We start from the raw sequence: 14,915 nt of genomic DNA on the forward strand, positions 1-14,915 counted from the left end.
CCCCATAGACCAAGAAACTCAATGAATCTCAAGCAGAAGAAACATGAAGAAAATGACACCAAAGCAAATATCATAATCACATTATTGAGAATCAGTTATAAAGAGATAATCTAAAAAGCAAGCTGAGAAAAAGAGCCATGTTATGCACCAAAGAACAAAGGTAAAATTTACTGCATGCTTCTAATCAGAAAACTGCAAGCCAAAAGACAACAGGACAATACTTTTGAAGTATCAGGGGGAAAGTGCCAGCCCAGAACTCTAAAACCAACGAAAAAAATCTTTCAAAATTAAAAATACAAGATAGACTTTCAGATAAACAACACTTGAGAAACTTGATTGCACGAAAATAAATCCTAAAAGATGTTCTTCAGATGGAAGAAAATGATGTCAGATAAAAACACGATCAACATAAAAGAAAGAAGAGTAATAGGAATGATAGCAAATGCCTAATTAGGAGACTTTTCCTCATATTTAAATTTCCTTAAACTGTTCAAAGCAAAAATAACCAAAGCACTATGGTATTTAAAACTTAAATAGAAATAAAATGCATGACAACAACAGTCCAACGGACAGGAGGGAAGAATGGAGGTATACTGGTTGTAAAATTCCTAAATTATACATGAAATAGTGTAACATTATTTCAAGGTGCACTGTGCTAAGTAAAAGATGTATATTGTCACCCTAGAGCAACCACACTTTTAAAAAGCACAACAAAAAAGCAGGAGGAATGAATTAACCCAAAAAAGACAGGAGAAAAGACAAAGGGAATAAAGAACACATTAGACAAAAAGAAAACAGACAGTAATGTGGCACATCTAAATCCAATCATATCACCATGCTGTACATTAGATTCCCAGAGTTTATTCATCTTAAACCTGATTTGCACCCTTTGATCAACATCTCCCATTTCCCCACACCAGCCCATGGCAACTATCATTCTACTCTTTGTTTCTATCAGTTCTACTTTTTTCTTTTCAATCAAGATTCCACATATGAGTGAGATTATACAATATTTGCTGTTCTGGTTTATTTCAGCTACCATTATCCCTTAAGGTTCATCCAGGTTGCCACAGAGGCAGGACTTCCTTTTTTTGACAGTAATCTACTTTAACCGTAAAGACACAGAGAGATTAAAAGTAACACACACACACAAAAAAGATGGGGCATGCAAACACTAGTCATAAGAAAGTTGGAATGGGTAAGGGTGAGGGGAGGAGAAACTGGGTGCAGGCAGTCAAAAGGCACAAGCTTCCAGTTATAAGATAAGAAAGTACTAGGGCTATAATGTACAACATGTAAAAAGAATTAATACTTCTATATGCTATAGATAAAAACTGTTAAGAGAGTAAATCCTAAGAGTTCTTTAGTTTTAGTTCTTCTCTGTTTAACTTTGTGTCTCTATGAGCTGATGGATGTTCACTAAACTTACTGTGATAATCATTCCATGACATAAGTCAAATCATTATACTACACACCTTAAACTTTAAAAAAAAAAAAAAAAGAAAGAAAGAAAGCTAAAGCAAGTATATTAAGCAGACAGACTTGTGGACAAACAGCATTATCAAAGATAAACACGGACATTTCATGGCAATAAAGAAGTCAATTTATGAAGAAAACATAACAAATCTATTGCAGAGGTACCTAATGACAGAGTTCCAAAATCCATGAAAAACAAAACTGACAGAACCAAAAGGAGAAACTGACAAGGTTTCAATTACAATGGGAGACTTCAACATACACTCTTGATGACTGATAAAATTCGTAAAAATAGAGAATATCTGAACTGTCAAATACTTTGACCTAACAGACCCAACAATAGCAGGATGTATATTCTTTTCAATGTACATGTTACGTTTGCTAGGACAAGTCATATCCTGAAGCATAAAACAAGTCTCAGTACATTTTAAAAGATTCAGCTTACACAAAGTACATTTTCTGAGTACAAAAGAAGTAAATTGGAAATCATTAACAGAAAAATCTCTAGAAAAAAACTTCAAATATCTGAAAACTAAATAACGCACTTCTAAATAGTCCACAGGCCAAAGAAAGAATAAAAGCAAAAAATACAACAATCAAAATTTATGGGACTCTGCAAAAACAGTATTTAGTAGGACATATATAGTGCTTAAACACATAACAGAAAAGAAGAAGGGTCTCATATCAATGACATCAGCTTCTATCTAGAGAAACTAGGAGGGAAAAAAAGCAAATGAAGTCCCCTGGTAAGTTAAAGAAAGGAAACAATATTAGAAAGGAAGTCAATGTATAAGAAATAGAAAACAATGAAACTAAAAACTGGGTCTCTTATGAGATCAATGAAATTGATAAACCTCTAGCCAGACTGAATATGATAAACAGAGAGAAGAATTAAATTACCAATATCAGAAATGAGAGAAGTAACATCACTGCAGATTCTACCAATATTAAAAGGATAGGTGAATATTAGGAAAAATTTTGTGCTTACAAACACCACATATATGAAATGGACAAATGCTTGAAAAGATACCAACTACCAAAGGTCATTCAACTAGAAAGAGATAATCTGCATAGACCTGTATATGTTAAAGAAACTGAAATTGAACTTCTGGTCCAGATGGCTCCACTAATGAATTCTACCAAACATTCAAGAAATAAAAAATACCAATTCTCCATAAATTCTTCCAGAAAATTGAAGAGATGAGAACACTCTCCAACTTATTCTATGAGGCCAGTATTATCCTCATACTGAAACCAAATATATTATAATAAAACCACAGATCAGTATCTCTTATGAACAAAGACATAAAAATCTCATTTTAGTAAATCAAATTCAACAATCTAGAAAAAGGATACATGTCAGACCAAATGGAGTTTATTTAGGAAAGTAACATTGAGTTTAACATTAAAAAATGGATGCAATTCACTATATTAAAAAACCAAAACAGAAAAAACATATTATTATGTCAAGAGATGCAGAAAAAGTAATTGGCAAAATCTAACATCCATTTCTGACAAAAACTCTTAGCAAAAGATAAATAGAAGGGAACTCCTTCAATCTGATGAAGCGCATCTACGAAAAACCTAACACTAACATCACACTTAATAATGAAAGACTGAATGCTTACCCTAAGAACAGAAACCAGACTGGGATGTCTGCTCACTGGTCCTGCTCAACACTGTGCTGGAGGTTCTTGCCAATGTAATCAAGCAAGAATAAAGCACTAAGACATATCCAGATTGGAAAGAAAGAGGGAAAACTGTCTTTATTCACAGACAATATTTTCAACTAGGTAGGAGATCCTATGGAATTTCCAAAAACCTTCAATAACTGACAAGTGAGTTTGGCAAGATTCTGTGCATGCATGCTAAGTTGCTTCACTTGTGTCCAACTCTGTACAAACCAATGGACTGTAGCCCGCCAGGCTCCTCTGTCCAGGGGATTCTCCAGGCAAGAATACGGGAGTGGGTTGCCAGTGCCCTTCTCCAGGGGAGCTTTCCGAACCAGGGATCAAACCCTCATCTCTCACATCTCCGACACTGACAGCCAGGTCTTTTACCACTAGCGCCACCTGGGAAGCCCCGGGTAGTGCAAGATTACAGGACACACGTGAAAGTGAAAGTCACTCAGTCAAGTCCAACTCTTTGCAACGACATGGACTACACAGTCCATGGAATTCTCCAGGCCAGAATACTGGAGTGGGTAGCCTTTCCTTTCTCCAGGGGATCTTCCCAACCTAGGGATCTAACCCAGGCCTCCCACACTGCAGGCGGATTCTTTACCAGCTGAGCCACAAGGGAAGCCCAAGAATACCGGAGTGGGTAGCCTATCCCCTCTCCTGCGGATCTTCCCGACCCAGGGATTGAACCAGGGTCTCCTGCATTGCAGGCAGACTCTTTACCAGCTGAGCTATCAGGGAAGCCCCAATCAATATGGAAAAGTCAACTATATTTTTATATACTAGCAACAAACAATCAGACATTGAAATTAAAAAAACAAAATCAGTTACAATAGAATCAAAACATATTAAATACTTAGGAATAAATCTGACAAAAAAAATGTAAAAGATCTGTACACTGAACACCACAAAACACGGCTGAGAAAAATTAAAGATGACCTAAATAAATGGACAAATATACCTTGTTCATGGGCTGGAAGACTCAATATTGTTAAGATGTCAATTCTCTTCAAACTGATCTAGAGAGCCAATACAATCCCAATCAAAATCCCAAGCAGGCTTTTTCGTAGAAACTGACAAACTAATTCTAAAATCCAAAGGGAAATGCAAATGACCTAGAATAGCCAAAACAACCTGGAAAAAGAGCAAAGTTAGAACAAGATTTTTTATAAAGCTACAGTAATCAAGACAGTGTGGTACTGTACTGGCACAAAGACAAAAAGATAAGTAGAACAGAATAAACAGTAAAGAAACAGTGGTTTTCCACAAAAGTGAAAAGACAGTTCAATGGACAAAAGGTAGTCTTTTCAAAAAATGGTGCACAAACTATTGGATATCCATCTGGAAGAAAAAAGAACTATGATCCATATCTTGTACCATATACAAAAATTAACTCAAAATGGACTTAAATGTAAAGCTTAAAACTATATCTAAAAGAAAACTTGAGATAGGCAAAAACTTCTTAGATGCCAGAGCACAGTAATTAAAACAAAAAAATTGGACTTAAAATTAAAAATCTCTGCTCCTCAAAAGATACTATTTAAAGAATGAGAAGACAAGCAACATATTGGGGGGGGGGGGTGGGGTGGGGATCTTCTCAAAGCACACATCTGATAAAGGAATTCTATCCAAAAAAAAAAAAACAACTCTCATAGCTCAATTATAAGAAAACAAATTCATTTTAAAAATGGGCAAAATATCTGATCATCAAATGGCAAATAAGTACATGAAGACATGCTCAACATCACTAATCATTAGGAAAATGCATGTGAAACCATGAGATATCACTACACCTCTCCTAGAGGAGCTAAAATTAAACTGGCCATACCAACTGGTGATGAGGATGTGGAGAGACTGAAGCTCTCATACATTTATGATAGGAATGCAAAATGGTAAAACCACATGGCAGTTTCTTAAAAAAGTTAAACATGTACAATGATATGATCCAGTCATTCCACAAGTAGGTATTTACCTAAGAGAAATGAAAGCACATGTTTATACAAAAATTTCTATACAGATGCTCACAGAGCCTTTCTTTACAATAACCAAAAAACTAGGAGGAACCTAAATGCTAATCAACATTTAATCAGTAAGAGGAGAGGATAAACAAATTCTGATATATGCGTATTAACAAAATGCCACTTGACAATAAAAGGAAATCAAACCACTGATACATGCTATAACATGTATGAATCAAAAAATAATCTTGCCAGATTAAAAAAAAATCAGCAAGTAAGAGGATAACCAATAGAATTCTATATATGAAATCCTAGGAAAAGGAAATATCTCTGTATTGACAGAAAGCAGATCAGAAGCTACAGGAGTAGGCAGGGCAGGAACGGAGGAACAGGACAGAGGAATTACAAAGGGGGACAAAGACACAGTTGGGAGTGACGTGTATGTTCACTGTGTTGACTGCGGTGCATAGTTTCAGGGATTCATACATATGTTACTTTATGAAATAGTACACTTTGAATATGTGAATCTTGTTGTATATCAATTATAACTCAACAAAGCTGTTAAAAACAGCATGTACGTGAAACACTAAGCAATAAGTTTAATGTGTTCAAGATTTACACTGAAAACCATAGAACACTGCTAAGAGAAAGAAAGCAAAGAAGTTCTAAACAAATAGGAAAATGAGATATATCATGTTCATGGATTTGGAAAATTCAATAACTGTTAAAATATCCACTTTCCCCAAATTAATCTACATGTTCAAGGTAATGCCAACCAAAAGTCAGCATAGAAACTGACAAAGAAATTCTAAAATTTCTTTGGAAATACAAAGGACACAAAACAGTCAAAATACTTCTGAAAAAGAACAAAGTTGGAAGACTTACACTACCTAATTTCAAGACTTAGTATAAAGCTACAGATATTAAGACAAACACACAGATCAGTAAAACTGAATAAAGTCTAGAAATAGACACATATATATTTCAATTAATTTTCAACAAAGATGCCAAGTTAAATTCAATACAGTAATTTCAAAAAATGGTGCTGGAACAAATGGACATCCATATGGAAGGGTCAACCCTTATCTCACACCATACACTAAAACTGAATCAATACGTATCATAGACCTAAATATAAAAATCAGAATTATAAAACTTCTAGAAAAAAACAAAAGAGAAAAGGCTTTGTGAAGTTGGGGTTGGTAAAACCTTAGAAAACACAAAATGCAAAAACCTTAAAAAAAAATTAGTCAATTGGACTTCACTAACATGTAAAATTTCTGTATTTTGAAAGCCACTGTTATAAAAATAAAAAGTCTAGCCACAGACTTGGAGAAAATATTCACAATGTAAATATCTGGGAAAGGACTTGTATCAAGAGTCCTTTACAACACAGAAATAAAAAGATAAAAAAACCTTAAAATTTAAAATAAAAAAAAGATACAAAAATGGCCAATAGCACATGAATGCTCAATATCATTGTTCATCAGACAAAAACAAATTAAAACTACAAAGAAACACTACACACACACGAATGACTAAAATTAAAAAAGCTTGACAATACCAATTGCTAGCAAGGGCAGGAAGCCAGTGGAACTCCCATACGTCACTGGTGAAATGTAAAATGGTTCTTTCTCTTATCCCTTATCAGACACATGACCCACCTACTCCACCCCCAGGCATTTATTCAAGAGACACAAAATCATATATCCACACATGAATGTTTGTAACAGCAGCTTTCTTCACAACAGCCCAAAACTGGACACAATCCAAGTGTTCCACAAAGGTGAAGAGATAAACTACGCTATATTCATACAATGCAATGGTATGTAATAATAATAAGGAATGAACTACCACTGTTTCACACAACTTGGATAATTCTCAAAAAAATTATGCCAAACAAAAGAATGCAGACATCAAAAAATATATACTGTATGATTCTATTTGTATAAAATTCTAGAAAAACTACAGTGCTATGAAAAGTTAATCAGTAGCTATTTGAGGCTCAGGGCAAAGAGAGGCAGTGACTGTGAAGGAGCATGAGAGGACATCTGGAGGTGACGTAATGTTCTATATCTTGATTGTGGTGATTAAATTGATAGCTATATTTGTCAAAATTCATCGCCAACTTAAAACAAAATGGATGCATTTCATTGCATGAAAACTTGATCTCAACAATGATTAAAAATAAACAGTATATCATTTATGTACACATACAAAGGGTAAAAAAATTTTTTTTCAAATCAAGGTAATAATAACCACAAAATTTAGGACAGTATCTAACTCTGGGTTAGAGGGCTAGCAAGGAAGGAAGCAGGGAACTAGCAAAAAGGGAGGAATGATGCACAAGTAGATTAAATTATCATTCAAGCCTTAGTTCTCGGGTGGAGTAATATTCATATTGTTACAAATAATTAAAATAAGAAAAGCACCAATGGAGAGCACTGATGATACTATGTCACAATTAATTCAATTCTCTGGACCTGAAGTACAGATTTAAAAAAAAAAAAGGTAGTCACCTCACCCATATATTTCCCATGTCTCTGATGTAGGGAATATGCGAATAAATCCACCTCTCCGATCATTCTCTTCCTTCACCCTCCGTAAAACTTTGATCTACATGGAGGAAGAGAAAATAAAATGAGCACCTATTTTGATAAATGTAATCCATGTGGTTACAGGACAGAGTTATGACCCGAGAATATGCAAGAAGCATGAAGGAAGAAATTAATTCCATTTAAGATGCTGTTTTTTGAGAGGCTGTATCTCCCATGTTCAGTGTAAGACAGGACTGTCAGGAATATTTATGAATCACTAATTTTCACTGAACCCTATGTTAACCCACAAAGGCCTGAAATGGAGTCATCTTTACCTCCTCCATTGACAGACCAAGCACAGAACCACCTAACTTCCCCGGCACCTTCTCCCGTGCTGAGCCCACAAGGTTTTTCATTTCCGCATCGCTGGCGGAGAGTGGTCGGGAACGCTAGGGAGAAGAAAAAAGAAAAACAAAAATGTATTGCCATCATCTTTCTTCACTTCCCTCTAGTCAGTCCCTCAATACCATTATGTTTCATAATATGCATAAGCTCAAATTCAAAGCCCATTTTCTGTAACAGATCTCTTAGCCTGAAATCCTGGCCAACAGATGAAAGCTAGCAAACTCAAAGAAAAGAAGAGAAAAAAGGATAGAACGAAAACACTATGGGTTGAAAGAGACACAAACAAAAAAAAAGAAAGATGCCACATGGTTTTCTAAGCTAGTACGTACTCCTAATCTTGGTTTTGACATAAATCTAACAGTTTGAAAGATAAGGGGAAAAAAAATCTGAAAATAACTTCAATGTAAGATTAGATATGGGTTTATTTCAGGAAGTCAATATATTCTTTTTAACACTGGGGAAGGAAAGCTAGGAAAAGTGAGATATAAGACAGAAAAACAATGAACAATCTCCTGTCACAGATGACAAAGTTGGACAGTGGGATGTTTCAGAACTTGAGGGGGAAATATTGAAATGAGAGTTATCAGTGATGCAGAAAAGAAATGTGAGCAAGGCTATGACTTGAGAAACACTGTAGCTGCTGGACTTCAAGAGACTTGTACCTAGGATGACTGCCTTGGGTACTCCAAGGAGGCACTTGGATCCAGGATGACTGCCTTGGGTACTCCAAGGAGGCACCCCAGTGGGTCATGCTCCTTATAGATCCCCAAAGATGATCAGGGCGACTTCAGCTTCTGAATGATCAGGAAGGTTGTCGGAGAACAAAAGTTTTAAGTGATTTTGACGTTATGAGAGCAGAGAAACATAAAGGCAACAAAGGAAGTCAGATGTATGAAATGTGAAAATAAACTATTATTAAAAAAAAAAAAAAAGATGACTGATAACTAAACCAGCCAAGTGGGAATAAGGAATAATCCAAGAAATGGGGGTGCAATTTGTCTAAGAGTCCAAGAAGTAACTCTGACCAGAGAGAAGAAATCTAACTGTCAGGAACTATTGTTTATTCTCCTCTTTGTGTACACAATCTATGGAAAGGCTTTTTGACAACTCACTTTTGACATTTTTAGCAACACTCAAAGGCAGTGGTTTAGTCGCTAAGTCGTGTCCAAGTCGCAACCCCAAGGACTATATCCTGCCAGGCTCCTTTGTCCATGGGATTCTCCAGCCAAGAATACTGAAGTGGGCTGTCATTTCCTCTTTTCCAGGGGCTCTTTCTGACCCAGGAATTGAACCCAGGTCTCCTGCGTTGCAGGCAGATCCTTTACTGACTGAGTTACAAGGGAAGCTTCTCAACAATTCTCATTGTTAAACTAAATGTTTGTGTTGCCCCAAAATTCACGCTGAAGCTCTAACCCACACAGTGTGATGGTATCTGGAGACAGGGCTTTTCGGAGGTAAGTAGGTGAGGACATGAGAATGAGGCACTGGTCTAATGAGATAAATGCCTGGTAAACAAGAGTCACAAGGGAGCTTGTTCTCTCTCTCTCCCTGCCTGAATACGCACAAAGAGCACAGTGCAAGACGATGACCATCTACAAGCCAAAAGAAGAGGCTTCAGAACAAAACCTACCTCGCCAGCACATTGACCTTGAACTTCCCAGCCTTCAGAACCGTGAGAAATAGATTTCTGTGGTTTAAGTCACCTGGTCTATGGTCTTATGCCCATACAGACTAAAGTATACCTGTATATAAATAACCATGATTGGCTTTATCTTTGGACGCAGGGGATACCAATATATACTAATCTTCAAATCTAGCGTGGAGTTATAAAACACAGATTTTCTGATAAGCAAATCCATGAAAGAAAAATCATGAAATCAGCAGATACAAGCAATGAGTGAAGGCAGGAACTTTTCTCTCTTTAGCTTTTCCTGTGGTATCTTTAGCATCTAGAACACTACTTGGCATGGAGTAGGAGATCAATAAATATTTTTTGAACAAATAAACAAATAATGTGCTGACACACAGATCAACCATGGTAGGAATTCAACTTTCCAGAGGATTTTGGAAAAAATATTCAACTCCTTTCTAATCCCTGGAAATACATTACACAACACATGTTGGGACTACAGGGAAATTAAGAAGAAAGTTTAAAAATTTAGGAAGGGAATCAATATAATCATTTTTAAAAATCTTTAAAATGTGAGTTCTTATTTAGCATATAATTTGGAAAAGCCAAAATATTAAATGGGTGTCTTGAGGATGTCTGTCATTTTCACACATTATTTACTGTTTGCTAAAAAGACTTATCTACCTCACATGTAACAACATGACTTTGATCAGAAAGCCACTGGCAGTAAAACCTCCAAACTCAAGTTGTCTTATCACCTCACACTAGTTAAAGATATCTTAAAGTCCTCTGAAATTATGAAAGAAGAGAATGTGAAGTAAGCATTCATCTTAATGATATAAATAAAAAAAAAGATTAAGCATTTTAGAATAGAAAGAATGTTACTTTAAAATGTTGATTAACTGTACTACAATAAAATAAAAGTAAAAATAAAAGTATTTTAAGAAATAGTTATTACCTATCAAAATAGTTTTAAGGAATGGTCATATTTTATAAGAACATAGATCAGGTTACTACTGATCAAGTCACTCATCTAATGAGCACGTCCAATTAAAAAAAATTTTTTTTGCTTTTTTGTCTTTTTTTGTTTTTGTTGTTCAATCTCTTTTCTTTATTAGGGGTTTTTTGCTTGTTTGTTGCTTATTTGTCTTTTTTATCTTTTTAAACTTTTTTTTTTTTGCTTTCCTAGGACCTAATTTTCATCTTTGTAGAACTGCTTCATGATAGAGTGATATTACTGGCTTCCAGAGATTGAGATAATTATGATGCTGTTGGAATCTTCCTCTACTCATCTAAGCCTGCTCCCCCAAACAAAGAATGAGCACCTCAAAACCTTCCCAGTCATTTTCAGAGTTGTCGCCTACCCACATTCACAATACCCACAGTACACAATCCTAACTCAAGCCACTGCATGCCTGTGTGAGGGTTATTTGAGTGGGGTGTGTAGGAATTCAAGCAGGTGCTCCTGGTCGGGGTACTCGGGAGGTTAGAAAAAAGAGGGGGTAATGGTGCTTGTTAGATGAATGCTCCAGCTGTTAACTTCCATGAACCAAGGCCTTTATTCTTTTACTGCCACAAATACCACAAGGCTGCAAAGAAAAGGTCAATGCTACTTCAAGAGAAAAAAAAAATGTGGCTGGAAACTCCTTTAATCTCTTCACCCATTTATCTCAGTGTCAACTATTAAGAAGGCTGAGAGGGGGACTTCCCTGGTGGTCCAGTGGCGAAGACTCTGTGCTCCCAATGCAGGGGACCTGGGTTCGATCCCTGGTTGGGGAATAATATCCCACATGCCACAATTAAGACCCAGCACAGCCAAATAATTAAAAAAAAAAAAAAAAAAAAGGCTCAGAGGAAGAAATATGAAAAGAAAGATGTAGCTCCTGAAGTCTAGGTATCTCAAATGCTTCTCTAACATCCACCCAGGTTTCCTATGTCTTTGGAAAAGCCAATGGAAAATAATCAGACTAGAAAGTCACACATATTCTGCCAACCTCAGCTTTTCAATAAATTTGAAATTAGAATTTATTTTTTTTAATTTTTTTTAATCTATATAATATCTGTTATACTGGTTCATAGAGAAATGTATTTTTACAGGAACAACAAAGCATTACTCTCTAGACCTACAAATACTTATTAACGAAATGAAGTCTTAACAAATGAATTATAGAAACAGGTAAGAGAAAAGAGGGAGAAGAAAGGATAATAAAGGAAAAAAGAAAGAAGAAAAATGCTTATGAGTACCAAGGAGATATTTAGAAATTAAAAGCAAAGAAAAAAGAAATCAGGCTGACTTGAAAGGCCATCAGGATTGTCAAAAATTAGAGCAAAATAGTTTAAATGCAAGTCATTCTGTGGTTTTGACTTTGGACACATCAGCTCAGCTTCATTCTCTAGGTAGTAGATAGAATAAATCCACATACTCCAATGAATTGACTGACTACACTAAGGAAATAAGGCTCCTCTGAACTTAAAAAGAACCACTGCTTCTGGCTATATGACACAAGATTTAAACTATTGGGTTCTCAGATACACTTTAAACTGTCACAGTAAGAATTCTGCCATGCAACATGCATCAAAATTGTTAAAATATCATTAGCACAACTCAAGATACAGAACTACACCCAGAGAAGAAGCATGTACACATCTAACTTTCATTGCTAGGGAAGAACTGAAAAGTACCAGTTACGAGAACTGGACAAATGCAGAAAATAAAAAAATGGTGAGGCATCCTCAAAGATATAAAAATTGAGGGGTTAAAAAAAAAAAAATCTGTTTGAAAGACAACACATGCAGAAAATAAAAAAATCTCCCAAAGCAATTTTACAAAGTTTGGAATTCTGTGTTAAAAACACATGAATTAGAAATATATCACCTTATATGTGATGCATCTTGCCACCCAGGAAATAAGAAAGACAAGTTTAAAAAGTGAAATGAATCACTGCTACCAAATGAAATAAAATGACAAAAAAAAAGACCACATGTGAACAAATCTGGGTTGAAATAGACCAAAAATGGCTAACAGAGAAGGCTTAAATATATTGATAACCGGAAGTACACTATTGAGAAACTGGGGGTGGGGGGTGGCTGAAGAAAGCAAGCAAGTAGGTATGTGTTACAGTAAAAAAAGAGACATGGAGCATCTGGAAATGTGTAATAAATCTAAGTCAGCAGGTCTGAGAGACATGCATCTTGTTATTAACAGAACTGGCTTTAAAAACAAAAAAACTTACCAAGACCACTTACAATTATGTTTGAAAAATCATGGAGAACTGAGGAGGTACCAGAGGAATAGAAAAAAACAAATGAGGTACCAATCTTCAAAAATGTAAGAAGTATGCTCCTGGTGATTACCGTCTGGTAAGTCTAACTTGAATCCCTAGTAAAATAATGGAACAAATATTAAAAGAAAAAAATCCATAAACATTTAGAGATTAACGGGTTCATAAAGAATAGTAGTATGCAGACTGCTTCATTTTAAAACATGCTTTAAAATTTTGATTTTTTTGGACAAAATAACAAAAAGGAGGAAAAGCACAAAGATATTTAATGTCTCTGGATGTTAGAGAAGCATTTGTGAAAATTTCATAGAATTTTTACTTTTAGTTTTATTTCCAATCAGGACTCAGTGTCATGATATAATAAATAAAATACACCAATAAAAGCTGAACACAGTTAAAAGACAACTATAAGGTAAGATAAGTAGCAGTGAATCAAATTAGGAGGTGACTGGGTACTGATTAAGCATTGTTTAGAATCCGTATTGATGTCTGGGCAGATGAATAATAAATTAATTGGGTTGATTTGCATTTCTTGATGATAGTAAATGTGAAAAGACATAACTATAAAGAAATGAATATCAAAATAACACCAGATACTGACAATGGAAAAAGGAAAATCAAAATAGGACTCAAAAGTGTGAAGGAGACTAAATCTTCTGAGGGTTATCTATGTGTCCAAAACTATCCCAAGTATTTACCCTATGTTTGATCATTCCTTTCTTAGCATAACTCCATTTGTGTATTACTACCCTCATTTGTAATGTAATTTGTGTAGTACACAAATGGAATTATGCTAAGAAAGGAATGGGAGAAGACTCCTGAGAGTCCCTTGGACTGCAAGATTAAACCAGTCAATCCTAAAGGAAATCAACCCTGAATATTCATTGGAAGGACTGATGCTGAAGCGGAAGCTCCAATACCTGATGCAAAGAGCTAACTCATTGAAAAAGACCCTGATGCTGGGAAAGACTGAAGGCAGGAGGAGAAAAGGGTGGCAGAGGATGAGATGGTTTGATAGCATCACTGACTCAATGGACATGAATCTGAGCAAACTCTGGGAGATAGTGAACGACACGTAAGCCTGGTGTGCTGCAGTCTGTGGGGTCGTAAAGAGTCAGACACAATTTAACAACTGAACACACACCCTCATTTGATGGATGAGGGAAGTGAGCCTGAGACATAAATGAATCTGCTGAAGGTCTAAGAGTTAGTGACTGGCAGAGTTCAAATTCAAACCCAGGCCTATCTGACTTCAAAGTCCCTGTTCCTTCTACAAAACAATACCACCTGCCTTGGAACACTAAAATATAATTTCTGTTGAGTGAAAAATATTAAACTATAAGCTTCAAGGGAAGGGAGAAATGTAGAAAAAGATAATGGATTAAAAAGGAATTATCCGACAACAAGTAAAATATTGTATCTTCAACAATCTGACAGCAGCAAAAAAAGAAATGTTTACAGTCTAAATGGCCAGAGCTAAGAGTTTCTTTTTTCACTTAGCTCTGATGAAACTATTGTAGACTTGAAAGTATTTCATTAACAGAAAGACAGGGATAAGGTAGAACATTGCAAAGGATGTTAAGAGTTAAGAATTCAATATGTTTAAGACTGCCCAAATAAAGCCACAAAGCCTTTGTGTCACGTGAGCAGTGCTGAAATGCCTAAGCACTAGAGTGAGGACTTGCTTGTCCATAGGATGTTTGCAACTTACGGAAATTCAAGCAATAGAGGTAGAATAGAATTAAAATGGGTAATGGGACATTAAGATTAAAATTCCATATCAAAGACACTTCTTTGGAGTCAAGTTCAGAAGGCTATGAAACAGTACTTTAATGTTCTCCTTAAAGAGATTAGGTCAAGAGATATGTAGAGTATAAGCTCTTTGAAATCAACAGCCTTGGGTTTTGTTTGTTTTTTTTGTTTGTCATGGAGAAGAGCTTGCACACTTA

At 35.5% G+C, this 14,915-nt stretch overlaps 1 protein-coding gene across 13 annotated transcripts in view; it reads right to left on the reverse strand.

Moving 5' to 3' along the window:
- The window catches only part of TTLL5 (tubulin tyrosine ligase like 5), a 311,249-nt gene that overhangs the window by 224,783 nt on the left and 71,551 nt on the right, over window positions 1–14,915 (reverse strand). For 11 of the 13 annotated variants that reach the window (XM_061156564.1, XM_061156574.1, XM_061156572.1 and 8 more), the window contains 2 exons: window positions 7,986–8,099; window positions 7,638–7,729 (listed from right to left, as the gene is read on the reverse strand). In XM_061156564.1, the coding sequence (XP_061012547.1) occupies window positions 7,638–7,729; window positions 7,986–8,099 (206 nt within the window). The remainder of the gene's footprint in view (window positions 1–7,637; window positions 7,730–7,985; window positions 8,100–14,915) is intronic. The other 2 variants (XM_061156573.1, XM_061156570.1) reach the window with 1 other exon arrangement.

This window comes from Dama dama, chromosome 12 (assembly GCF_033118175.1).
Source record: "Dama dama isolate Ldn47 chromosome 12, ASM3311817v1, whole genome shotgun sequence".
NCBI classification, from domain to species: Eukaryota; Metazoa; Chordata; class Mammalia; order Artiodactyla; family Cervidae; genus Dama; species Dama dama.